This window comes from Hydractinia symbiolongicarpus, chromosome 13 (assembly GCF_029227915.1).
Source record: "Hydractinia symbiolongicarpus strain clone_291-10 chromosome 13, HSymV2.1, whole genome shotgun sequence".
In the NCBI taxonomy this organism is placed as follows: Eukaryota; Metazoa; Cnidaria; class Hydrozoa; order Anthoathecata; family Hydractiniidae; genus Hydractinia; species Hydractinia symbiolongicarpus.
In genome coordinates, this window is record NC_079887.1 from 19,565,821 (window position 1) to 19,591,665 (window position 25,845).

The 25,845-nt window shown below is 35.0% G+C and overlaps 1 protein-coding gene across 1 annotated transcript in view; it reads left to right on the forward strand.

Moving 5' to 3' along the window:
* The first annotated feature begins 281 nt into the window (after positions 1 to 281).
* The window catches only part of LOC130624130 (uncharacterized), a 29,944-nt gene continuing 4,380 nt past the window's right edge, over positions 282 to 25,845 (forward strand). The window contains exons 1-3 of the mRNA XM_057439698.1: positions 282 to 668; positions 12,103 to 12,220; positions 14,903 to 15,229. Coding sequence (XP_057295681.1) covers positions 609 to 668; positions 12,103 to 12,220; positions 14,903 to 15,229 — 505 coding nt within the window. The 5' untranslated portion in view covers positions 282 to 608. The remainder of the gene's footprint in view (positions 669 to 12,102; positions 12,221 to 14,902; positions 15,230 to 25,845) is intronic.

The following is a 25,845-nucleotide window of genomic DNA, read 5'->3' on the forward strand; positions in this document are numbered from 1 at the left end:
ATTTAACCACACTCCTTTCTAATTTTTCCTCGTGAAGAGAACAAGATTCAGCTCTCCACTTATAAATCCTGGCATTGCTGTTATAATACCATTAACCGCGTTAAAATTCATAATGGCAGAATGATATGTCTACTTGGTGTATTCTTTCACTTGTAAATAACTCACGAGGAATGCTATTTCGCACCTTCTGCAATATTCTCCACGCCACGCGCGAAGGGCGTCAGCGGTGATTTTATGTACGCTGACCAGCATTTTACGCATTCACATACTTCTAGCAAAAAAAAGTAAAAATACGGTCACGTACTTGTAGCCACTTCGATGATTTTTATGGAGCGCCAGCTTATTATATAGTTAAGTTCACCTTAATTACATTGATTTTCCCTATATTTTTACCTTCAACATACATTTTAAAAGTATTAGTATGTTTACTCTGTAATTTCAGCCGTAATTTGAGCAAAAAACTTTTTTAAAAAAAGACAAAAAAAGACTGACATTAAGATGTGCAAATAGCGCGACATGTAATGTTTGCATTGTAACTAGTGCGATGTAAAGATGACACTAAAAGGAAAACAAAATTCTAACGTTCACGGGAGAAAAAAGAAGAGACGATGCTGGCCTTAATACTTTGTATATGCTTTTTGTTATCAGTTAACACACAGGAACTGTTGGTAAGTTTCTTTTTTACTTAGTAATAGCTTTTGGTTACACCAAATCAGCAGGATATAGCTAGCTAGCTATAATCGATAAAGCTTGTGAATCCACTTAGGCAGCAGGAACATGTCAACATTAAGATGGCCCCTAATAAATGAATGTTTACATTTTCCGCGGTAAGCCCTTCGGTCTCTATAACAACTGCGTGACAAGCAGAAAAATGTGGAAGGTCTTTTTCAACTTCTGATTGGCCTTTTTCGGCGATTCGGTTCAGCTTCGTTGCTGTAGTGATGATTCGCCTTTTTTAAAATTTTGCAGGGTGAAAACAAACCTTGTTTGTAGGGGGGAGAATGCTAAAAAATGTGGAAATGAAAGAATAATTAGCTATAAGGAAAGGTAACCACAATAAAAATCTTTCTGGAAATGATGCTTAGCTATCTAGCTAGATTTTGCTCCAAAAAATTATCTGTGCTCAAACTTTCTAACATTGTTCTTAAAACTTCAAAATGTGTCTAGCTCTGCACTCTTGTCACCTCCAAAAAAATTGTTATGACGTCAAACCGAATCACTGAATATTTATATAAAGTTGTAAATGATACCTTTGTGTGAAGAAACAGATTAAAAAGGACCTCACTTCACCCATAGCCCCCATCTTTTTGCCTGCCACTCAATTGTTAAAGCCAAAAGGTCTTACCACAGAAAATGTAAACATTCAAAAAGGTCTACATGGCTTACTTCTCTCCAATTTAAAAACACTTCTTTTCTATGATCCAACAGCTCTCTTCTGTATTCTTACACATCTCTTCTGCATTTTGACATTTCTCTTCTGCACTTAACACTGGTAGCTTGGGGGTAAAACGTTCACTTCAAGAGGGTGCTGATAAGTCACAAACGCCCGCATATATAAGGACGAGTTCGGGTGACTTTTCAAATTAAATTGGCGGTTGTCCTCTGAAACCACACGCACTTTCCCGAACTCGCCCAGAGCATACCCGAAATGCAATTTCTTGTAACATACCATGTGGACGATTGTTGGAAGAAGGTGCTTTATAAGTTTATGTATAAGTTATTCATGAAGTAAATCTTATTAAAAACCATCAAAAACAGTTTGTTTTTTTGGGGCATTGTTTGGGTCTATGCAGGTTTTTTCATGCGAATCATCACTACGGCAACGAAGCTGAACCGAATCACCGAAAATGTCAATCAGAAGTTATGGATCTATACACTCCCTAATAGAAAGCCTCAAAAATGTATCGGTAGAAAGAACTGGGCTGAAAAAGACCTTCCACATTTTTCCTATGAGTTATGGAATTATATTGCTTCATGATAACATGACCATTCTCAGTACCTCTAGATGGCTATAAACTTGAGTTGTGAGGTATACATTTTAGTAAAGCTGTTTGGTATACCAATTCATGTACACAATTAAAAACAAACATCAGATTTTGGAGTTTGATGTAATCAGGAATTTTTAAAATTTTACTAGATAGAAAAATCTACTTGATTTGTTGCAAAATTTATAATTCTAACTGATCTTTTTTGTAGTTTAAATATCTCAGATCTTAATGATATTGCTTGACAATTTGACAATCATAAGTTAAGTGTGAGTTAAACAATGCAGCATGAATAGATTTAAGAGTAGTTCTTTGCAAATAGTATCTGAGTTTTGTCAGAATACCATTTGCTCTAGATAGTTTTCGCTTTAGCTGATTTTAGATAGATAGATAGATAGATAGATATAGATAAATAGATAGATAGATGTGCATATTTTACATGGCTAGCCTGACAAATATCAAGGGGTATACCCTGTTTATAATTTCCAGGAGGGGCCATGGCTTACATGGAGAGTCCTAGAGTATTTAATGCTCATTTTGAGCTACGCAGACCCAATTAGGGCCTGTGCTCTTTTGGACAACTCTTGGCAACATCCAATGGGCCACACAGTGTGCCATCTCCCCAATTTCCCTCACATGGCTTGGGTTAACCCTGGCTATGGTAACATTCACTCGCCCATGTTGAATAGCCGTCAAGAGGAATCGAACCCTGGCCTCCTGCACAAAGTACGAGAGCTATAACCACTAATCTATGGCGCCAATAGCAAGGGTCCAAGAATGGAGCCCTGTGGTACTCCATGTTTTAGCAAATAATTGTTGGATTGATATCCATTCAAAGTAACAAATTGTTTTCTATTATGTAAATAACTCTGGAACCAATAGTAAGACTTTCCCCTAATGCCATAGCATCTAATCTTTTGTAGTAAAATTTCATGATTGACAGTATCAAATGCCTTTTGTAGATCAAGAAAAACACCTTTCCCTGATCTGACTCACTTCTTTTCAGTTCAGTGATGCTCATCAAGGCATGATTTATTGAGTTTTTTGATCTGAATTCAAATTGAAGGTTGTAGAAAACATTTTCTTGGTTTAAGAATGAACTGACCCTGTCATGCATTGGTTTTTCAAGAATTTTGCTAATAATTGAGAGTAATGAAATTGGTCGGTAATTAGTACAGAAGTACAGAGTAACCCTATAGTACAGAGCTTGTCTCCTTTTTTGAAGACAGGAATAACCTTGGCAATTTTTAGGTAATTTGGGAAATTACCAGTTTGAAAAGACATATTTATTTTTCAGTAAGGGGCTTGAAAAAAATTTCTCTGTATTTTTTTGGATGACCAGTAGCTTTTGTGTCATTGAGTTTTTTAATTAAATTTTCTACTTCTATGTTGTTGGTTGGTCTTAGGAAAAGAGATTTTTCTATTGCTCGAGGAAGATAATCAGAAAAGCTATAATTTGTGGTGATTAGTTTTATTTCTAGGCTCTCTGCTATGGTACCACAGAAAGAGTTAAAATTATTGGAAACTATTGATGGATTATTTGTAATTTTACAATTCAGTTTAAGAGATGTAGGTTGACTGGATTTCTTAGATCTCATGTTTACTAATTCGTTAATTCCTCAACACAATCCATTATATTTCAAAAAGGCAAAAATGCCTGGGGACGAGGGTTGTCAGTTATTCAAAAACTTGAGTTATCAAAATTCAGCTCACTTAATATTCCGGACCAGAATTGGGTCTGGGAATTTTTTGAGTTCATGGAAGAGAAGTGCTTCTAACTTTGAAAGAGAAGTGTTTCGGACGGAAGAGAAGATTTGGGAGGAAAGAAGTGTTTTTATTAAGACGAGGAGTGTGCCGTAGGGGCCGTCGTATCAACAATGATGGAACAATGGAAAAGATCTGGCATTTGAATTTTGATGCTGTCAGCATTGCCCCGTGGATACACAATTTTTTTCCCTCTAATTGGTTTACCCATTGCCTCTTTTGTGTAGAGCTTAAAATGCAATCAAGAAAGCAGTCTTATCGATATTCAAAACTGGATATGTTTTGAATATATCTTTGCAAGGGAGCAGCAACGATCGGGGGAAAATGGGAGAAACAGGAAACAACATAATCAGGGGAAAAATGGGAAAATGGTTTTAGTGCGTTTTCATATTACAAATCTGTTAACAAAATGTTAAAAAGAAACTTTTGGCTTTGGGAGAAGTATAGATAGTATACCTTTAAAGCAACAGAACCAATCTAATTTGTATGAAATACAAGTAAAATGATGGCTTTTGAAAAACATTACCTTAATTTCTGTTTGATTGAAACAAACACGCAGAAAAGTAGAAAAGAAGCATTGGAAAATATCCTTTTTAGTGATATATTTTGTAACAATTTTTATTTAGCTTAAGATATTATATTAGAGGAATTTGTCAGAAAAAGAAGGTAAATAAATTGTGTTTTTTTCACGAAATCTGGACATATATCCACGTTTAAAAATAATGGACATATATATCCATTTTCGGATATCAATCAGACTGGAATGTGTATTACTGAAGATATTATTTCGGTTTGTCTGTTCAGTATTTATTCATATTACTGGTAATCCTGGAAATAATCATTTCTTGAACATGATAGTTTAGTAGAAGCGACGTTTTGGGAGATCCTTCTCCCATCATCAGGCAAAGTAAAATGATTTTGAGAATGTATTTATATAATTGCAGAGGATCGAAATTCATCAAAATTAACCAATCAGGAACACGCTGATAATTACAGTTAATTACGGTACTTAACATTTTTGGAACATGATGGAGATAACTACTTCTTCTGTAGGGCTGGTAACCAAATCTCAGGAAGTTGATACGATATGCTATTTATGTGTTGTCACGTTCTACACTGTTAATAGTTTCTTTTATCTTCCTAGCCGTTGTTTTAAATTCTCTGTTGACAGAGTGTAATATTAGCATTGTAGTTACCCAGAAGTCATCTACAAATTTTATTTTTACTGTGTAACCCGATTAACCTGAGCGACCTGGACAGAAGCGGGTCGTTACTTTAAGTATTCCGCAAAGGTAATTAATTTGCCCCAGGACCTTGGTGCTCTTATTCGGACTGGTAGTACCTCCCTTGTTTTTAGACAGGCTTTTTTACAGGCAACCCCAGTGCGTTCAAAGTCCTTGTCAGTTTTGTCTCAGGCTGTTTTATCAAGAACATCCAAAAAGGTGACTATGTCATTTTTTACTTTTTTCTACAGTTCGATCTTTAGATAAATTTACCTTAAAACTTTTCAGTGGATTTCATCCCTCTGTTATATTAGTGTCACAACAAGTGAATTTTCCTCATTGCTGCTTGCTTGGAATAACTTAATCCACACTTTTTATTTCTTTTTCCCTCACCAAGTATCCGAACTCTTACAATATCATTCATTCATGTGTGATTTTGCAGCTCAATGTACATTTCCAGCTGGTCCACTACAACCGGATGTTTCAATACCAAATGGCTTTTTATTCTACTCTTTCTTAGAATAGGGTGGATGACAATCTTTACAACTGCTATCTGCGAAATCGCTCCTATTCAAGTGTTGTGCTATCGATGTAGAACATATGCCCTTTGCCAGGTGTGACAAAGACACAGACAGGTCAACATCTTCATTTTTTAGATCTTCAGGAGTGCAGCCCTTTTGTGCCCCCCAGACCTCTACTTCTACATCATTTGGCTTGCAGTTCTTCTGTGCCTCTCACAACCTCGATCCCAGGGCCTGTAGCGTTTTTTGATATGAGGATGAAACGCATACGAGGCCCTGGTACAACTGACTTACTCAACCAATGAGATTGCGTGTACAGCTTTTTTAAATTATGTTAAAAAGATAATTAATGCAAAAGTTTTTTTGCAAGCACTGCATTTTTTTATCCACAACAAATATGGCGATAAGCATTACGAAGATTTTGGTTACTTGTTTATGAAGAAAATATTTATATTCACGTTATTTTTGACTTCCTTGCATTGTTTACAAATTTATCAAAGCTGTTCAAAATTTTTAAACATTACTTTTGTTTCCTTACTGATGGTGAAAAAGACGAATGGAATAGTGCGACGAACATCCTGTCCTGTTGGGACACAATACTTAATTTTAAAAAACTGAAAATTTTATTTTTGTTTTCATATGCTAAAAGGTAAAGCAAAACTTCATACAGATGAAACTCTGTAGTGTGTAAGCTGACAGCTAACACAACAATGACAACCAATTTTTCTTAAAATGCCACATGTGTTAGGAGATATCTTTTAACAAAATACTAATATTGAAAAATAAATGGAAATAAATTAAGGAATACAGTATAGCTATAGCTGTATATATAAAAAAAATAAATATATTTGTATTATATATATATACAAGAAATCACAACTATTCTTGCGGTTGGATTTGCGTCACAGCACTGGTTGAACCAATCACGGGCCAGTATTCAGGTTAAGCAGCCATTATGAAATGGTGTACAAATGCCGTAATCATAATGTTTTTGTGGTGAAACCTTCATAACTACAATACTGCATTTTTTAAGGAATTCTTTTTTTTTTAGTCAAATCTTTAATATGTTTTAGATACTGCTTAATTTTTGTCATGTTGCGACATTTTAACGCCGTTTTGTTTGTAAATTCTGTTTAATTAAGGCTGCTACTGTGAAGGTTTGACCCTGAAAAGTTCACTTTGTACCCCATCGGAGAGCAACGAATGAGAACATTTCGACCGCAAGAATATAACATATTGTTTTTAGGCAATGAGAAAGAAAATATCACAACACATAAGTTTATGGTGGGTGTGTTTAGTATGTGTGGGTGTGTTGAACGTAGGCTGCATGCTGAAACAAACTTAAAACAGTTTAGTGAAATATTCGAAAGTATTGGAACCTCAAATATCGCAATTATGCAAACTACTGTAATACTGTTGTAAATGTGGATCTGAAAACAATTAAAGATTTTCCGCCAGATTGCTCAAATAAGCTTTCAGAAAAATTACATTGTAAAGAGCGTTATATTATCACCAAAAACTCATTAATGTCATTTTGTTTTAAACACCTAGTGCTGATATTATGTTAAGTATAATATAATCTTGCCAATGCTTCTTGCCCTCATCGACCAGACCGTCCAAATTGCTGCATATATACATATACATTCAATGGTCTTCAATTGTACTTGGTGGACTTATATGGTAGATTTGTTTGATAATGGTGCATAAACTGCTATGCCAAGAGCAGAGGTTGCTATAATAACCCAAACGTCAGATTGCAACTTCAAGAAGAATTTGGTTTTACATGGTCTTTGTTTGTGGTGTGTGAAGTTGCACAATTGAACAATTACTAGATGTTGTTATGTTTTTAATGTATATACTTGTTTGTTTAATATGTTATTTTTTATAACCTTAATCTGCAATATTTCGTCCTTGCCAGCTTTTCCCTTTTTTATGCGGTATACATTTTTTCTGTTTGGATTGAGAGATTTTTGTTAAGGTTCTTATTCAAAATATAGTATGTTTCATTCTAGTCACTGTTTTTCCTGTTATCCGGTTGTTATAGATATTCTTAAGTATAAGTAAGTATAAGTAATTGGTCATATAGCTATATATATATATATAGCTATATATAAGTATATATAAAGTACAAAACAGGTGTTGAAGCAGTAAGCCTCGTCAATAACACAAGCTTTGACATTTTTTGATAAATTTCTAATTTCATTAAATATTTTTTTCTTTCACTCAAAATTGCCTCAATAATGACCATCCAATACAAATGATGAAAACACATCTTCTATATTATTGTTAAGACAGAGATCCTCAAACAACATCTGTACAGCATTCTTCTCAAAGATTAAACCACGTAAATTGTATCAAGTCATTCCTATACATCTTCAGGAAGATTCACTTGATCTTTAATAATTGCATTTGGTAGCTAGCTAACAGTTGAAAAATTAAAGGTTTTCCATATGCTTTTGATAAAAATCCAATGACGTCCTTGTCCTCATACTATTGAAAATTTCGGCCCCCTAAAGATCTCTTTTTCTCCAACTTTGCTGAATGGTGTCCATCCTTTCATCTGTTATTTTGCAGCTGGTGTAAATTATTCTATAATATTTATAAGTGCTGTAGTTTTTACTACATGTATGATACACCACAAAATGACTAGAAAGTCAATAAGGGTTGTATCTATTCTGGAATTGTACGGTGTATAGCTAGGTACCTCTAGCTACAAAAACCCAGCAAAACACTTTACAAATTCACGCCACTAAAACACCATCTTTGATTGAAACGTCACGCATACATTACTTTTCTCTGCATGCTTAGTTTTGGGTGAATTTTAAGTCTGTTGTACCAGGGCCTCGTACGCGTTTCATCCTCATATCAAAAATCGCTACAGGCCCTGGGATCGAGGTTGTGCCTCTCAGTCTTCTTACAGGTTCCATGGGGCTTTAGCCAAGCACAGCACAGCAACTTGCAGATGCTTCAACTCAACTGGCCATTGCACCAACGGTCAGTGTTTCGCCCACAGTGTAACTTGTGTGAGCAGGCCCATTCGGCCATACAGTATTCCATTGGGCATAAAAAATTTAATCAAATCCACTGGCAACAATCCTTAATGCTTCATCAATGTTTCTTATTTAAAGTTTTTTTAAGGGATCATCCATGTAAATTTTCAGTTTCGTATATGGTCTTGGGTCTGGCTTTGACATTGTGTCTTAAAGGCCATTCATACCTTCATCACTCTGAAATTTGTTATTGGCTTGGTGCAATCAATTTCCAGTCTGGCAAGCTATCGGTAATGAACTTGTACGTGTTCATTTATCTGGTCTATTTTTGACACCGCCCATTCACCTATTTTACTGTTCTCCCCTGGGTGCAGTACCAAAGAAAGATGGGAGTTTTCGCCTCATTTTAATATTGTCTTCACCTAGAGGTGCCGTACTTAATAAGGGTATATACAAAAATGACTTTTCGGTCAAGTATTCCAGATTTGATGGTGCAGCCAAACTGGTGTCTGCGTTAGGTACCAATGCCTTTGTCATTAAAATTGACATAAAATACACTTTTTAGCTCGGTCCAGTTTGACAGGATCAATGAAGCTTACTTGGGTACTGTTGGCTGGGATATTATTTTGTCGATAAATATCTCCCTTTTGGTAGCCGTTTATCCCCTGTTGTGTTCTTACATTCTCAGATCTTTTTGTTTCATTATGGTACTAGGATTCCAATCGGTAATACATTATATTGATGATTTTTTGGGGTGTGGCAAGACTAGAGACAAGGTTGCAGGACATCTACATTCTATTCGGTCCTTATGCTTAAGAGCAGGAGTTCCCTTGGCTGAAGACAAAACGGTTGGACCTTACAGACGCTAACATTATCTAGGTTCGAGATTGATGCATCTCAGCAAATCAATCGTTTAGTAACAGAGTTATATACAGATACAGGATAATCTATTGTTGTAATAGGAAAAAATGCACTAAGCTGTTTTCTTTGATTAATACATTGTTTTTTGCCTCTCCGGTTCTCACGCCTTGTAGAATAGAACAAAATAATGTTTTTCGTAAAAAGTAGCGAAATTTTAGCATTGTAGCTAGTTAATCCTGTAAGTTAATTCTCAATTCTGTAACAAGAACAATTTGTGGAGGAGAGCATGGCAATAATATTTTTTTCTTAAAAACGTATTCTGGCCTGTCTAGTGTCATATTATTGGGGGTTTGTTTTGCGTTTAATAAATGAGCTTCAAATTTTTACAAAGTGCGAGTGCATCCTAGTAGGCAAGAAAAGAAGGCCCACATAGGGTAAATTGACTATTTCTGTTAATTTATAGATCTTCAGGAATGAAGATGAAAAAATCGAAATACAACTATTTATTTAAAATTCAATTCCTTTAGCTCTAGAGTGAATTTTCACATTCCGTCCAAAGTTTTTGATAGTTAAGTACTGATATTTATTATATTTTCCGGCTTTTACATTACAAAATTGTGGTATCTTCTGATGGCCCTAAAATCAGAAGGCTTGCTGAGAGTTAGAGCTTCAGATTTTATAGATGACTAGTAAAATCTAAAAAGATCTTTAGTAAAAACAAATATTGCAGCTCAGGTAAAATGCTAAACCAACCTCAAAAATTGTTTCTAATTTCGAATGATGTATATTTTAAAAGTTTTAGCTTAAAAAAACAAGTTAATATGCGATCTTGTGAAAAAAGCTACTCTTTAAGGTATAATCAACATGTACTTCGGGGTATGAACATAGTGGTTTAGTTTGATAGGAGTAAAAAATCTGAAATTAAAATTGAGCCTTTGAACAAAATAACTGTAATTCAATGGCACAAAATGCTACTGGAGAGATGCAAGATATATCGAAAATTTTTTCAGGGGATATTAACTGTTATATCAAAATCAATACTGATAGCAAGGAATTAAAGTCAATTTTCAGTTTGCATTTTCTGAAGCAGCATGTACGACACCTACAAAATTAGCAGAACAATGTAATAAAGTTTGTCCCTGGTTGACCAGGGTACTTACTTTTAAAATATCGAAAACGATGCGAGATGAAGATTACTTAAATTACTAACAACAACGTAACAATGGTAATAACTCGATTAAATGATTGAAATCACAGAACAATCGTTAATTGTTGTTCTATGGCTTTAGCGGGTCGAACTTTAAAATGGGCTTCTATTTTTGTCGCCGTTTTTACTATCGAGACTAGTGAAGCACGGAAGGGTCCAGTCTAGTGTAGGATTATTAGTTTTATTAGTTTTTAGTATTGATAACAGAACTACCCTGTTAAACGGTACAAAAGGTACAAAAACCTATTATTTTTACGAATAAATCATTTTGAATTATTATTTCATGTTCAGTTGGTTTCACCAGTTTCACCAAGCTACAACAGTTTTTTTTTTTTTTTGTGATTTGAAATTTAGGCTAGATTTGTATTTAATTACAAGGAGTTTCAACAGGCTAAAATTCTTTTTAAAAAACGAAATAAATCAGAAATAGTTGTTTTTATTGATTTTTACGTTTCATCTAGATTTCAAAAAAGCAGTGTTTACCAGCTTGCTTGAACTCATTTTTCTACTTTCACATTTTTCTTTCGTCTTTTGTTGTGCCAGTTGAAAATAATTAATTATTAACAACGTGCCACTTTTTCTGCACAATTGGAGAACTAAAGCAAATACTCCCCCGAAATACTCCTCTCTCGCAAATACTCCTCTCTATTTTGCTCTTTGCAAATGTTGTATCCTACTAGCCTTGGTTTCACTTGTATTGTAATAAAATGCATATACTTTATTTTTCTTTTGTCACTATTATGTTGAAATATTTGACTTGCGTGCAATCATTATGGAGGACTGTAATAAAACAGTAATACGTCGTAGAACTTCCTTCCGAAACGGCTGGTTTATTTCTACTAAATTCAACATAAATTTAAAAGCAATGTTTGCAGAAAATTTCGTTAGGTGTATATAAAGTTAAATTAAATCTTCGTGAATTGTGAAATTTTATGCTTTGGCTGCTCCCAATTTCAAACAAAATGAAGAAAGTAGGAATAGCTTTGTTTTAAAGTTTGTTTGAGATCTGTAATAAAGTATAAAGTAACATTACTTTAGAAAAAATATTTGTTTTAAATAACAAAAGAAGAAATATTTAATTTAACCACTGATTCCCCCTTCCACAGGAATTGCATTATCTACTACTGTTTTCGTGTTAATTTGTATTGCATCTTGCACAAATGATGGCACATAAAAATCATTTTTTGCTCTCTCTGAGAATAGAACTTTTCAATTTTTGTCTTAACCTATAAACTTAAACAAACAACAATCTCTGCCTAAGTCTTAAACATGACAACCAAAGTAAGGATTAATATTTTGCTCTTTGCAAATGTTGTATCCTACTAGCCTTGGTTTCACTTGTATTGTAATAAAATGCATATACTTTATTTTTCTTTTGTCACTTTTATGTTGAAATATTTGACTTGCGTGCAATCATTATGGAGCGCAGTAGAAAGAGAAAGTATTATTTGACAAAATTGCTGCCTTTTCTTTTATTGTGGTCAGACTTATTTTTAGTTGGTTCTAGTTAGTTTTATTGCAGTAACGTTATAAAACAACGGTCTTTCATAGGATGCCTACAAACCAATTCAGTATGATTTTGATGGTACTGAAACCCATACAAATCATCGAGTTCGAAGAGCTACTGAAGTGTTCAGCGAAAACATAACATATACTTGCGACACATCAAGTAAGAATATTTCACTCTCAGGCTGATTTTAACTTGTTCGCTATCTATAGTGTTTGTTTTTTTCTGAGGTCATTAAATTTAAGCTGTTTTTAGTAGGTGATACAAATATGTTTCGCGAATGTTGCATGAAATTTTATGTTAACGTTAAGGCTAATTTTTTTTCATGGGTCCGTGTTTTGTGTTTATTTCTACCATACAATTCTTCTACCATACAAATCTTTTTTATACTTACCACTATGGAAAAAATGACAACATTATTTATGTCACTATTGTTAACCAACCAGTTTTATAAAAAAAATAGCTGTATCCTCGGGGAAGAATCCACTGTATTTCTCTTTTAATCCATGCCACAGAGATACACACATCAAAAAGCATACAACACAGCAGTGTGAATTTTACAAATCTATTCAGAAGATCTTCTTATGGAAATTAAATCACTGAAAGTAGGAACAGTGATTTGTGGTGAATATGCAGGTATTGTTTCTTATGTAAATTTTAATGAGTGCGACATTTTGACTTACAAACTATGATAAACCATTGTGTTGACTATGGTTATATCGTCATAAAATAAAGTTCAAGTTCAAAAAGACCTAATCTGGGAAATCTTCTCCGGAAGAAACATACATTACGGTTAATGCGAACCAGATTTCCAATACCGATTCTTTTCATCATCTTGGTTTTATCCGGAAATAACAACCTTGACCCTAATCAAGCGTAAATAAATGAAATGTGGGCTGCTGTCAATATCCTCACCAACTTTTGTCCATCACACTGTATAACTCAATCATTATTCCGAAGTTAACTTATGGAATGGAACTGTGTTCATTCTCCTCTAGATTTCAAAAGAAGTTGAAAGTTAAAGTTTAGCTCTAAATCTTGTTAACGTATCTCGCTTTAGCAGCAATGTTTTACATGAGGTGTTCCAGTTAGTATCTGTTAAACTTGTGAGCTAGAAGCACTTTTCATTCGTCTACTACAAAACTCGACAACAAAAAAAGAGAATTTTGGAACAACTAAAAGAAGTTGTTCCAATGTTGTTCCTATGTATATGCACGGATGAGGGATTAAACATCATGGACATTGTAGTCACAAATGAAATGCCATTGATGAGAAAAATCATCGATATTGCAAACTTTAAATTGATTGACAAAGTTAAATTTATTATTGGGAATTGGTATGACTTCGTACAACGACGACGATTTTAAAGGCGCGTAATCACCCTTATCAAAAAAAATTAACATATACATTTTTTTTTGTTTGTTTCAAAGTTCAGACGGAGTTATAACTTTCCTGAAAATTTGAGGATATTAGAATTCGAAATAATGGTACTTTAATATCTTGAATTTATTGGGTTTTTTTTCCAGCTACCATATTTAACGATCTTGTTAATCTCTTATTCCCGTCTAATAAGCGGGCCGTCGCAAAATATATGTGTGAAACTGTAGATAAACAAACGGCCTTAACTTTAAATGAGCACTGAGATGGAGTTCGATAAAATCGCCATTATGGTAGGCCCCGTTCACGCTGTTCTTTTTTTTAGTTTGTTTTTTCTTTGTAAAACATGGCATCAAAAAATTTGTATCACTTTCTCTACTTAGGTTTAATTTTCTCTTTATTCTATTTGCCATTGTTTTTAAAGACCAGAGAAGAAACAAAACAAAACAGAATAAAATTTTCAGGATAATGTTTTCTCATTTATATACAATAAAATAGGCACCTTAAAAAAATTTGGCAACAGGGTGATTACGCGCCTTTAATCCATTTTAGAAGCGAATATTTAAAATTTAATATTATTTTTTATTTTATTTTTATTTTCTCTTTTTATGCTATTTTGTATTTTATTTTCTTTGTTTATACCGTTATGAGTTGTAAAATGAAATACATATATACAGCACCTAATAGCCGGCCAGCTAAATATAAGCTGGAGACTTAGGTAAGCCATTAAAAAGTGACAGGTGATTTTTGTGCTGTGAACGGCAGTAGTCATCACACAAGCGTATTGTAATATAGGAAGCAGCATTCTAGTTGTAAGAATGGAAAAAAGTTCAAGTTTTCCAGCATGTAATTTTGCAAATCTATAATTTTTCATGCAGAATATACAGATGTTGATGCATTGCTAGTTAACTAAGCTTTTTTCGAGGATATCAATTTTAGTTTCTCATACGAAAGCTTAAAAATTCAAATCCACCAATTAACACAAAATAAATTCTCAGAGCAAACCCCAAATTAAATCAACCAATATGCACACAAGGCCTGTGTGGTTACATCTTACCCTCTTAAATCGTACGATTATTAATTATATTTGTTCGGGTGAGTGGGGTCATCCGCACTTAACACAAACGATTCCCCGATAATGATTACAAGAGTAAAGTTCGATAGAAGTAATAAATCAAAAAGAGCGGGAAATTCGTTTGCGACCCAGCGTAATTTTTCCTGCCTTAACTATTAATAATAATAATTTTTCCCCGTGGTAAGAAAAGTTATGCTTGGTCTCCTGGCTATTGCATTGCAATTATGCTACAACAAATGATTTTTTTTAAATTTGCGTGTTGTTTTTAATAAGCTTATTTCAAAATTTACATATTTGCGAATCTTAATAAAACTTCTGAATTCTGCTTCCTATGAGAATTCTTTTTCATATTTGAGAATATTATTTAGTTAAATTAACTCCATAATTTTTAGACCATCCACAACCAACGGCAGAATATCCAGCAGTACTATTTGAAAATTTTAACTACAATAACTGCACACCATCTGGGAGGTTTGTGCGTTTGCGTGCAAATGATTTCATTAAGTGGGTTGAGAACATACCACGCCCAGGTCGAGGACGAAGGTTAACATGGAGTTCCATGCTAATGATACCAGGACTTAACGTTACATTCAGAGCATGCTGTCCTAGTGGGAATGACTTCACCAAGTCGGTCTCCAACTGGAAGAATACAGCGAATATGAATTTATCTGTATTTCATCATCCTGATCTGCAAGGAAACAATGGCATATGGTATCAAAGTAAGGCTGTTTCTTCTTAAATTTTTATAGCATGGTGATATATCCGGAGGGATGGCAGACTAAGACTAGTTCAATGGTCTGCGGAAAAATCCATTTGAGTGCACAATTACGGAGATACATTTTAATGACGTCATAAATGTCCCATTAACACACTAAAACTTCCATTGTGCGGAGCTTGCAACACTGATTAATATTATGCATCAGTCCTGTGTTTTTGAAAAACGGTTAAGGAGATATTGGGATTTAAAGGTTTTGTAATGACGTTACCTAACCCGCCAATTCAGAAACGGGTGGGCTGACCCTTTAGCATCTCCCAGAAGTATGTAGACTTTAGTTCCATCCTTTCCCGTAACAAAAAGTACTAACGTAAAAAAGAAACGAAAGGTGAATATATTTTGTTATTTCCTTCTAGAAGTTTGCTTATCCTGCACTATTGTATGCAAAAAATAGTGTGCCAAAAAATTTACATGTTATGTTGAAGTGCTAGCTCTTATTTAGTAGATACGAATGGTCGATCCTTGAGCAAAAAGCAGCTGATTCTAACTCACTTTGTTTCTAGTGCACTTTGGATCAAATTATCCAAGGCGCGCTAAAAACAAAGTGAGTTAGAATTCAGCTGCTTTTTGTGCCCGGATCAACCATTCCTATCTACTTGTTCTGATTCAAGTGGGGGACAGGGATGATAATTATATTTTTATAACAATATTTGCGCCAGAGTTGAAAAAATTATAAGCTGAAGAAATGGATTCAACTTATATCAATGTACCACAAAAACTAAACGCAACAAAGGCTGTAATAAACGTCAAAACAATGACAACAAATGTTTAAGTACGCAATTACTCATCCACAACCCAAGGACCCACACAGACCATCAAAATACAAGGAAACATTAAAAATTTAAACTTTGACGGCATACCGATCCCCGTTATATTAAAGGACATACCAAAATTCAAAAAACATAAAGACATGAAAGTAAACGTATTTGGACAAAATACAACCGTCACAAAATTTATTAAATGAACCAACCGGATACTCCAACCTAATGTACAAACACGAGTGCTTACTCTCTTTCAATCTCCTAATAATACCTCTCCAATCTTCAATTACACCAGTCTCCTCGTCAATCATTTTACCATCGGAATATTGGTGGGAATTAAAATAAAAAAGCATCTGTTTACGTCGAATATTTTTGGCATCGCTAAATAAATCTGGGCCAACAACCACAAAGAATGCAACCTATGTCTACCACTAATACTCAAATCCAAAAACGGTTGTCTCCTCTTATACAACATTTCATCAGCAATAATGTCATCCACAATAAACAGAACCTTGCAATTCTCTACTAAAAAACCCAATAACTTCCACTAAAAATACACAATCATCAGTCTACAAACACTTCCTTTCCAAAAAGTCTTATTCCACCTAAACTCACCGCACAACAAACCAATTTAGTATTTCCACAACCCGTTGGTCCCACAAATAACGCCGTAGAAGGATCTTTTTACAAACATTTTAATACAACAGATTTAAGAATTTTTCAGCCTTAATATTAATCTGTGCATCAATATACAAAAACATATATGCATTCATCTTTCCCTTACCCTCCACTGTCCTCTCTATTTGCAAAGTAAGACACTCTGAAGCATTCTCCACCCTTCTACAGCTTTCATGAAGCTTAACATTCTCAGTAGTTCGAAAACCAATCCACAACGCAAACGCACTCGTATAATAACCACCCATGAGAATTCCTCCCAACAACATTTCTTCTGCACATTTCCATACTCCTGCAATCGACCACTAGCAAAATGTTTCTTCACCTCTTCTCACTGATGATAACTCTTAAGATCCAAACTAAACAATTGATTCAGATGACCCTTCACGGTCACGCTCACCTTACTAATTTTAGGATTTAAAACTTTTCACCATCTCTACCATACCCATTGCATCTTCAAACAAAATGAATATACCCTTCAACGATCTAGAGGGTGTATTAAAACAAAAATTATAAACAGTATTAACCTTATCAACAACCACTTCTTGTGTATCAAAACCCTATCGTACAATATTGCGGTATCGGTAAATTATCTAGCTCGTAGAGACTATATATTGATAAGGAGCTAAGGTGTCTGTCCCACAATGGGATTTTTCACTAATTTTGATTTTACCGGAAAGTCGCGAATAATTTTTTTCATTTCGAGGCTTAATATGTGTTTCCTAAAAAATAAAGAAAAAAATGAGAAAAAAAAAAAGAGAAGAAAAAAATTGTTGTCATTTTTAACTACCCGGCCACTGCGGCAATCATTGAAAGTGTTTATTTTTTAATCATATTAACAAATTTCCAACGTTTTGGCACTAAAAGTTGCGTGTATATTGGGTGGTTGTTGCTTTTTCTATAGCTTAGACTGTTAAGGGGAAAAAATTTGGGTTTAACAGTAGCACGCGCTAGTCAAAGGAATCTCGCAGCCTAGACCCGTGATCAAACCCAACTTAACTACACTTAACTTTTTTCGATGCGCAAAGAAATGGTTCGTCTAATTGTGAATAGTGAAGAGTAAAAAAATTCTGTCCAGCTGCATTTATAGAAAGCTCTGTATAAAAATATGGAGAAAAAAATGTAGCGTTATCGATAGGGTAGTCCTTGCTAATTTTTTTTCTAAGACGGTCTATAATACAAACATTTAAACAATAAATACACGACCATCCCAACCTCTTATACAAAATATTCTTAGGTTCCACATTCACAACGCTTTCATACCGAATCTCTTCTCCACCTACATGTCAAGTATATAAATTCATACACCACATACTAAATTATCACAACTATTCAACTCTACAATCTGATTGACAACGACCTAAGACCATCAAACGTATCAAATTTTACATTCATTTTCCTCAAAGGAAGTAAGTAAGTAAGTAAGTAAGTAAGTAAGTAAGTAAGTAACGGGAAGTTTAAAGCGTCCTTGGGGATTCCATCGTAACGGCTAGCTCTATCTCTCTCCGACTTTAACTATGTTAAATTAGCGCTAGAGATGCGTATAGCATCTTTGAGTACAAATCGAATGCGCTACCACTACATCATCTCCGCATATTTAGGTATAACAACATCATCATCAATAATAACCTTCCCTCTTTGCCTATCAAAATTAATCCCCCAACAAGTTCTGTAAGATCACTAATCGTATAAAATTCTGCCTTCGTGATCCTCCTTCAGACGAAACCCTCTCTTTCACAAAAACATTAACACGAAAAAATAAAACAAATAAATCAAAGTCTTTAATCATCAATCCTTTCAGCCCTCTCCTGATTAAATTTTTCCCTGGCATCTGTAAGTCTCTCCAAAGCCTTATCAGGTCCAACTCTCTCCTTGTTACTACCACCAAGCAATCACACCACCACCACTAAAAGCAACAGCATTAACCACAGCAGAACTATCAATCATCGCTATTCCACTCAGCACAAACAAAAAAAATCCAATTCCTCCACCGACCAACAAAAACAACACCGTCTTCTCCTCTTCATGCTATTCACCAATATTCAAAGTTCTGCTTACCTTGGGAACGTGATGACTACTAACAAAATCAACATTATGACAGGAATATCATGATTCATCTTTGAGACGTGATTGTTAGACACATGATTACTATTAACCTCAATATTAGTCTTTCCAATCCTCATAGTAACCCCCGCAAGTTTAATACTATAAATATAACCCTCAACAACACCAAGCCTGACCAACATATCCGACAACAAAATATTGACTCCAGAAGCCAAAGGAAAATCAACTTTATTCCTGGCATATTCAACAAACTCTCATATCTCCAAATATCACCATCAACATCAACGGCCTTCATAACAATAACCCCATATTTTTAACGATATTTCTTTCTGGAATCAGGATGATAAATACTCCTCTTTGCACCAACCTGACTAACGATCAATAAATAACAATATTCCCTCACACTTTCAGAAATCAAAGGTCAAGCTTCCTCGTCAAACCCTACTTATATCAATTATACACTTCGAATACATATAATTATCCAACCAATCACCCTGGTCATTCTTATCCTAATACATAAACGACCTCTCAGGGCCTATATTCACGTTTCTATCAGCACCACGTTCATCACAAACAATTTTATAACCCTCACCCGACCAAACATTATAATATTGAGAAAATATACTCTAACCAGGTAACTTTACCTAAAGAGCGTATAATATCATCCTGACACGATAATAAATATGAAACCTATGTAGAGATTTTAACATCCCAGATCCCAGATCCCAAATAGCAAACCCAAGGTGAACAGACCAATGACCGAAGTACTTTTCACTACCCCACAACCTCCAATCCTTCTTATTTTTAATAAGTACGTATACTACTGGAAATATAATGCGTAAACACATTGGGAACTCAATATCAAAGAAGTCCTTCAACGTCACATACTTCCTATGTTTATGTAAGTCTCTTACCCTTAACAGATAACCACCAATTCTATAATCCCTTTCTTTTCAAATCAGACAACTCACACTGGATACTTATAAAAATTCATTTCCTTGTAAAATATAATATAGTTATTCCTCCTACATCAGCAACAAATTTCACAGTCTTCGTAGCAACAGTATTACCACCACCACCACCACCGCTACTATCACCACCCACAGCCAACACAATAGTACTAATTGTTATACCGATAACTCTAAGTATAGAGGCCATGGTAATCCCCTGCTACCTAAACAATGTCTTTACCCTTTCCCTTAACGACACATCAGTGTTCATCAACTGCCTAAACGATTTCTTTATCTTCGCAACCTCACTAAACAGCTTACCCTTTAAAATCGAAATTTCCTCCTCATGCACACCCAAATCATCCTTTAACTTCACAATCCTATTCTCAACCCTCTTCCTCAACTCCATATAATCATCACTCAACTCATCACCCTCCCCGGCAATCAAATCTTTTGACTTCTCATACTCCAAATACGAATGATCTTTTGCCATAACATATTTCGCTGTATCAGTCTTCAATGACGAGACCTAATAACTTCCACAATTACTTCCTAAACTCGAGCGTCCGTCCATCCACATCAATATTTTTCGCAGTTTCAACCTCTCCAACAACCTTATCCACCTCCCTAACCAAATCCCTAACTCCTCTATATCACCAGCATCCGTTATCTAATCCACTATCTCCTCCATCTTAATTTCTTCTAAAGAAATTTACCTAGATTTAAAACCCTTATCAATAGTATCCGGTTGAAAGCCAAGAGTTTCTAGTCACCTCTTACCCAATACCTTTAAAAATCTTTTCGTAGCCTGCAAAGTTCCACCTTAATTTTGTCAATTCTACAACATCACCAAGCTCATAAAACAACTTCCCTTCTTTCTTAAAATTATCATAACGTTTACCAATCGGAACGGATGAATAATCCAACCAACTTATCCTCAATCCCTTTATAAGCACCTTAGTTCTCTCCACTCTTGACAGTTGCGACATACTTTCATCATTATCAGTCTCCTCAGTATCAATCTGATCAGTAAATGAAGTTTCCTGCTCGGCTGTATCATCTTGCATGTCTATAGGTTCAGCCATCACTTTTTCCTAACAAATAAAAATGGAAGTCAAAGATATCTATCCCAAAATTCCCAAATATTTCAAAAAGGGCGACAAAGGAGAAGCCTGTGGATAAGTATAAAAAACATTGCAAGAGGTCGTCCGTAGAGTGTAATTATGTTAGTGTGACTGAATGTGCGAGTACTTTGTTAGGTGTAGGTGCATTAGCATCAGCACCCACAATTATTGTCTTAACAGGATCTCTTGCATTGGAATCTGTGTCCTCAGCCATCGGCCTATCAATCCTACCAACATCAAAATTCATCAAAACATGTCGGAAAAAAGATAAACAAATACTCAAGCATGATCGATAAACTGAACTTATCCATAGTAAAGATCGAGAATTTAATGTCACAGGGTCTAGATGACGGATAGTTTGTTAGTGATGAGTTTAAGAAGATAAGGGATAAGTATATTGCGATTTCTAGGGAAATCAGTAAGGTGAGTATTAAGTCAAAAAGCGATCAAATGAGGCTGACATTTGAAAAAATGCAGGGCCTCAAGTCAAAGCTATACTCTGCAGCATGATTTTTATAAGTTGTTTTTATATAAATGGATATGAAGTTGAAGATGATTTATTATGGCGATGGTGGGTATTAAAAGGGTTTGAAACAACCAACAGTTCAAACTTACCTATCCCGATCAAAGTACGTAACAAGACCAAATTCATCATATGACTTATTCCTAAAACCCTGATTTAATAATGGTCGATGAGGGAAGGGAATTTTACGGTGACGTTAAAAACTATTCAAGAATCATTCCACATCCATCCAAAAAGGTGATCCAAAACAACATAGAAGTCAGGGTATTGTTGAAAGGCTTGATAGGACGTTAGCGGAGAGATTATTTAGTCATCAGTATAGGACCGAGATGGAAAATGGTTGGATGTGAAATGTTAAGTGAGTTACTAGGTTGCAGGGCGTGGTTCGTGGTTTAATGAGGATAAGACTAGACTTATTGAAATGAGACCTGTTGATGCGCTTAAGTTGGATAGTATTTATCAGGGTTTTTTCATTGCCATGGAGTCATGGTGAGGTGTTGTTGGACGTGGGTACCTCTGTGAAATATTTTTGGAGGGTGGTAGGAGAAGGGCGACGGATCCAAATTGGTCGGTGGATGTGTAAAAAATTGAGAAAAGGTGTGTTAGTGTCAATCAACCGACGTTGCATTATTTGGATGGCAGGGAGGAGGTATTTCGTTAGGAAGAAATTGTTGGTCGTTTAGTTTTACCTAGCTCTCAACCAGACTATCTTTTGTTGTGTTTTTGATTTAATTTTGTTGTGCAGGAAATTGTGTAGGTTGTTGTTTTTTGTTGTGGGGCCTCTCAAATGGTATAAACAGTATCACGCTGACCCTCTCAAACATCAAAATATACACAAATAGTCAGGGGTATGAGGGTAAGAGACAACTAACTTTTACTTGTAAAAGTGGTCTCGTACCCTCATATCCCTAATTACTGTTGTGTAGGTTGTTGTTTTTTGTTGCATTTTTATTGTGATTTGTTGGTAGCTAGTTGGTTAGGTAGTTGTGATTTTGCTGTACAGTAATTGATTAGCTGGTTCCTAAATGATTGAGTATATAAATTTGTTTGTTAATGTATTTAAGTGTTGCTTCAAATACTCCTGGTTTGGGTGATAGCGAGTTGGAGGATGATTTGGAAATGAATCCTTTTTTGAATGCACAAAGCCTATTGTGCATTCAAAAAAGGATCCTTTTTTTTAAATATGGACAAAAGTGTGAAACAGCCAATGTTCTGCCAACCGGCAGGCTCCAAAGTCGCTACTTTTGCGCACACGTATCCAGGCAGATACCGTTGAAAAGTTGCTAGTCACATTTTCTAGCACGACAGCACACCGAAATAATCCACGTCGGGGCCAACGAAGCCCCCGAAAATTGTAAAAAATGATAATGCTGACGTCAGCAACAATTAGCACATTTTAGACTTTGGACTTAACCAAATATTTGACAAGTTTAAAATGTGTGAATCTAATATAGAAATAGCCTACGCAATTACTTGTGGGGGCGAAATGCGAAATTAGCTGTTTTGTATCAACATATTTTGACCAAGATTGCAGCTTTGCAAGTTACATGTGAATTGTATTGTAGGTTTGGTTTCTAGCATGCACCTTTAAGTGTTACTGTTATAACTGAGAAATATTTTTTGAAAAAACACTGGAGTGATAAAAATGGAGAATGAGGAAATAGTGACGAAGAAGAAAAAGAATCTGAAAAGGGTGGAACAGGGGAAGAAACTAAATCGGAAGAGAAAGAAGAAGTTATTAAGAGGTAAACATATTGAGAAGAGTGAGATAGAATATGAGAGGGAGAATTGTTATTATTTATTTCACTGGTTGTCTGGTTGTGTTATTGTGTGGAGGTTTTTGGTATTTTAGGAAAAGTCGTGATTTGGAGGTGACAAAAGCTGTTGTGGTGCAAGAGTCTACACAGGAAAAATCCAACCCTATGTAAATGAGTGAGGTTAAGGAAGTTAAGAATGACCTCTATCATGCCACCGTTGTTAGTGAAAAGTATTGGTTATGCGATGTTGTTGAAGAGTCGTTTTAGGTCTTGGACCGAATTTAGGTAAAGTGGATTTCAGTCACCCTGTCAAGTTGGTTGGAATTGTTGGTGCATCCATGTTTATAAAGGATATTTAGGTAATAAAATGTTGATTTATTTCGGTCGAGTGGTTTTTGATCACGAATATGATATTGATGACGAGTTAGTTAGGAAGGTTTTTAGCGAGATGGGGATGGATGAAAGTAGTGTCAAGAAGATTATTGCTGATAACCCAACTCCTTTAGATACCGAAGTTGTGTTGAGGATTGTCGGGGATAATCCCCCAGACCCTATTATTAAACTTACTGAGGATACCGTGAAAAGGTACGCAAGTCCTGAGATTATTCGTATGACTGTGAAAGATTATACGATAAGTAGAGAAGAGCGTGTAGGTGCATTGTGGATATAGTTCAAGTATAATTACGAAGGGCAATAGTAAGGTATGTGCAATAGTAAGGTATGTGCGCGATATAAACAAAAATAATGATTTTGAAGCTTAGGGTGATTTGTCTAACTACATTGTAAAGGAATATGACAGGGATATAGAAAAACACTATAAAATTTTGATGTTCTAAAGCCTACCTTTGCTAGTAATGGAACCCCAGTAGACATAACGGTATCACGTAATAAAACTCGTCTTGACTCGTCCTTTTATGATTAAAACAAAGGTGAGTTTACGATAACTGTTGTGTTTCGTCATGATGTTATTATGAAAAATTGAAACAGAAATATATCATTACTTCCAATCTATTTTCGAGGTGTCTGTATTATTCGTCTGTACCCTATTGGTTTCTTGCAAATGTGACTGCCTTTATTTCAATATCTTTTCCAATCGTCTTTGGTCATTTCTAGTGGTGTTATAGGTTTCAGGTGGTTTAGGTATATTGTTTTTGCTAGTTTCTAATCTATATAATAATACGGAGCTTCTGTCTGTGACTTTTGCGAAGTGGATAAAATTTCTTTGATAAAGTCTATAAAACATCGCCTATAAATTTGTTCTGTAAATTAGCAAACTTTGACGTTAAAGCAATATTGACGTCAAAGGAAAGTATATTAAGATCAGTGAAGGCAATGCATTGCACTTTTAAAATTAAGGCTTAATAACTTAGAAACGGGTGGAAATAACTGACGTCATTTCCTGCGTGGGTAACTAGGGACTACCTGGGACCAAGTTGGGTAAGTTTTCCAAACCTGGGTCACCAAATCCGTTTCGGAATGGACGGGTAAATGACGTCATAAAAAAACCTTTAAACCCTAATATCTCTGCATCCGTTTGTCTCAAGTACACGATCCTATACATTTTCTTGATCAGCGTTTCAAGATCTATACGATGAAGGCAATAGGTACACAAATTTCTTGAAAATAAATTTTTGGGTTTGACAGGCCATTGCTGACGTCAACAAAATTTTTAACACCTTATATCTCCTTAGGCTTTTGTCGGATACATATGATCCTATACATTATTGTGATCAGCGTTTTAACCTTTACACGTTATAGGCAACGAATAAACTAAACTTGGCCAATTTTTTTTGTACCTGTACTGTTGACGTTAGCAAAAAATCTAAAACAACCTATTTTTCCATTGTCCTTCTGCCTAAGTGGATTTCTCCACGGGCTTTATCGACTAGTCTTATATAATAATACGGAGCTTCTGTCTGTGACTTTTGCAAAGTGGATAAAATTTCTTTGATTAAGTCTATAAAACATCGCTTATAAATTTGTTTTGTAAATTAGCAGACTGACGTTAGAGCAATATTGACGTCAAAGGAAAGTATATTAAGATTAGTGAAGCCATTGCATTGCACTTTTAAATTTAAGGCTAAATAACTTGGAAACGAGTGGAAATAACTGACGTCATCTCCTGCGTGGGTAACTAGGGACTACCTGGGACCAATTTGGGTAAGTTTTCCAAACCTGGGTCACCAAATCCGTTTCGGAATGGACGGGTTAATGACGTCATAAAAAACCTTTAAACCCTAATATCTCTGCATCCGTTTGTCACAAGTACACGATCCTATACATTTTCTTGATCAGCGTTTCAAGATCTATACGATAAAGGCAATAGGTACACAAATTTCTTGAAAATAAATTTTTGGGTTTGACAGGCCATTTCTGACGTCAACAAAATTTTTAACACCTTATATCTCCTTAGGCTTTTGTCGAATACATATGATCCTATACATTATTGTGATCAGCGTTTTAACCTTTACACGTTATAGGCAACGAATAAACTAAACTTGGCCAATTTTTTTTGTACCTGCACTGTTGACGTCAGCAAAAAATCTAAAACAACCTATTTTTCCATTGTCCTTTTGCCTAAGTGGATTTCTCCACTGGCTTTATCGACTAGTAATAATAATAATAGTAATAATAATAATAACCGATTTATTTCAAGCATATCCATAAATTACATGGTTGTAGAATAAAGACATCAGTAAAAGGATT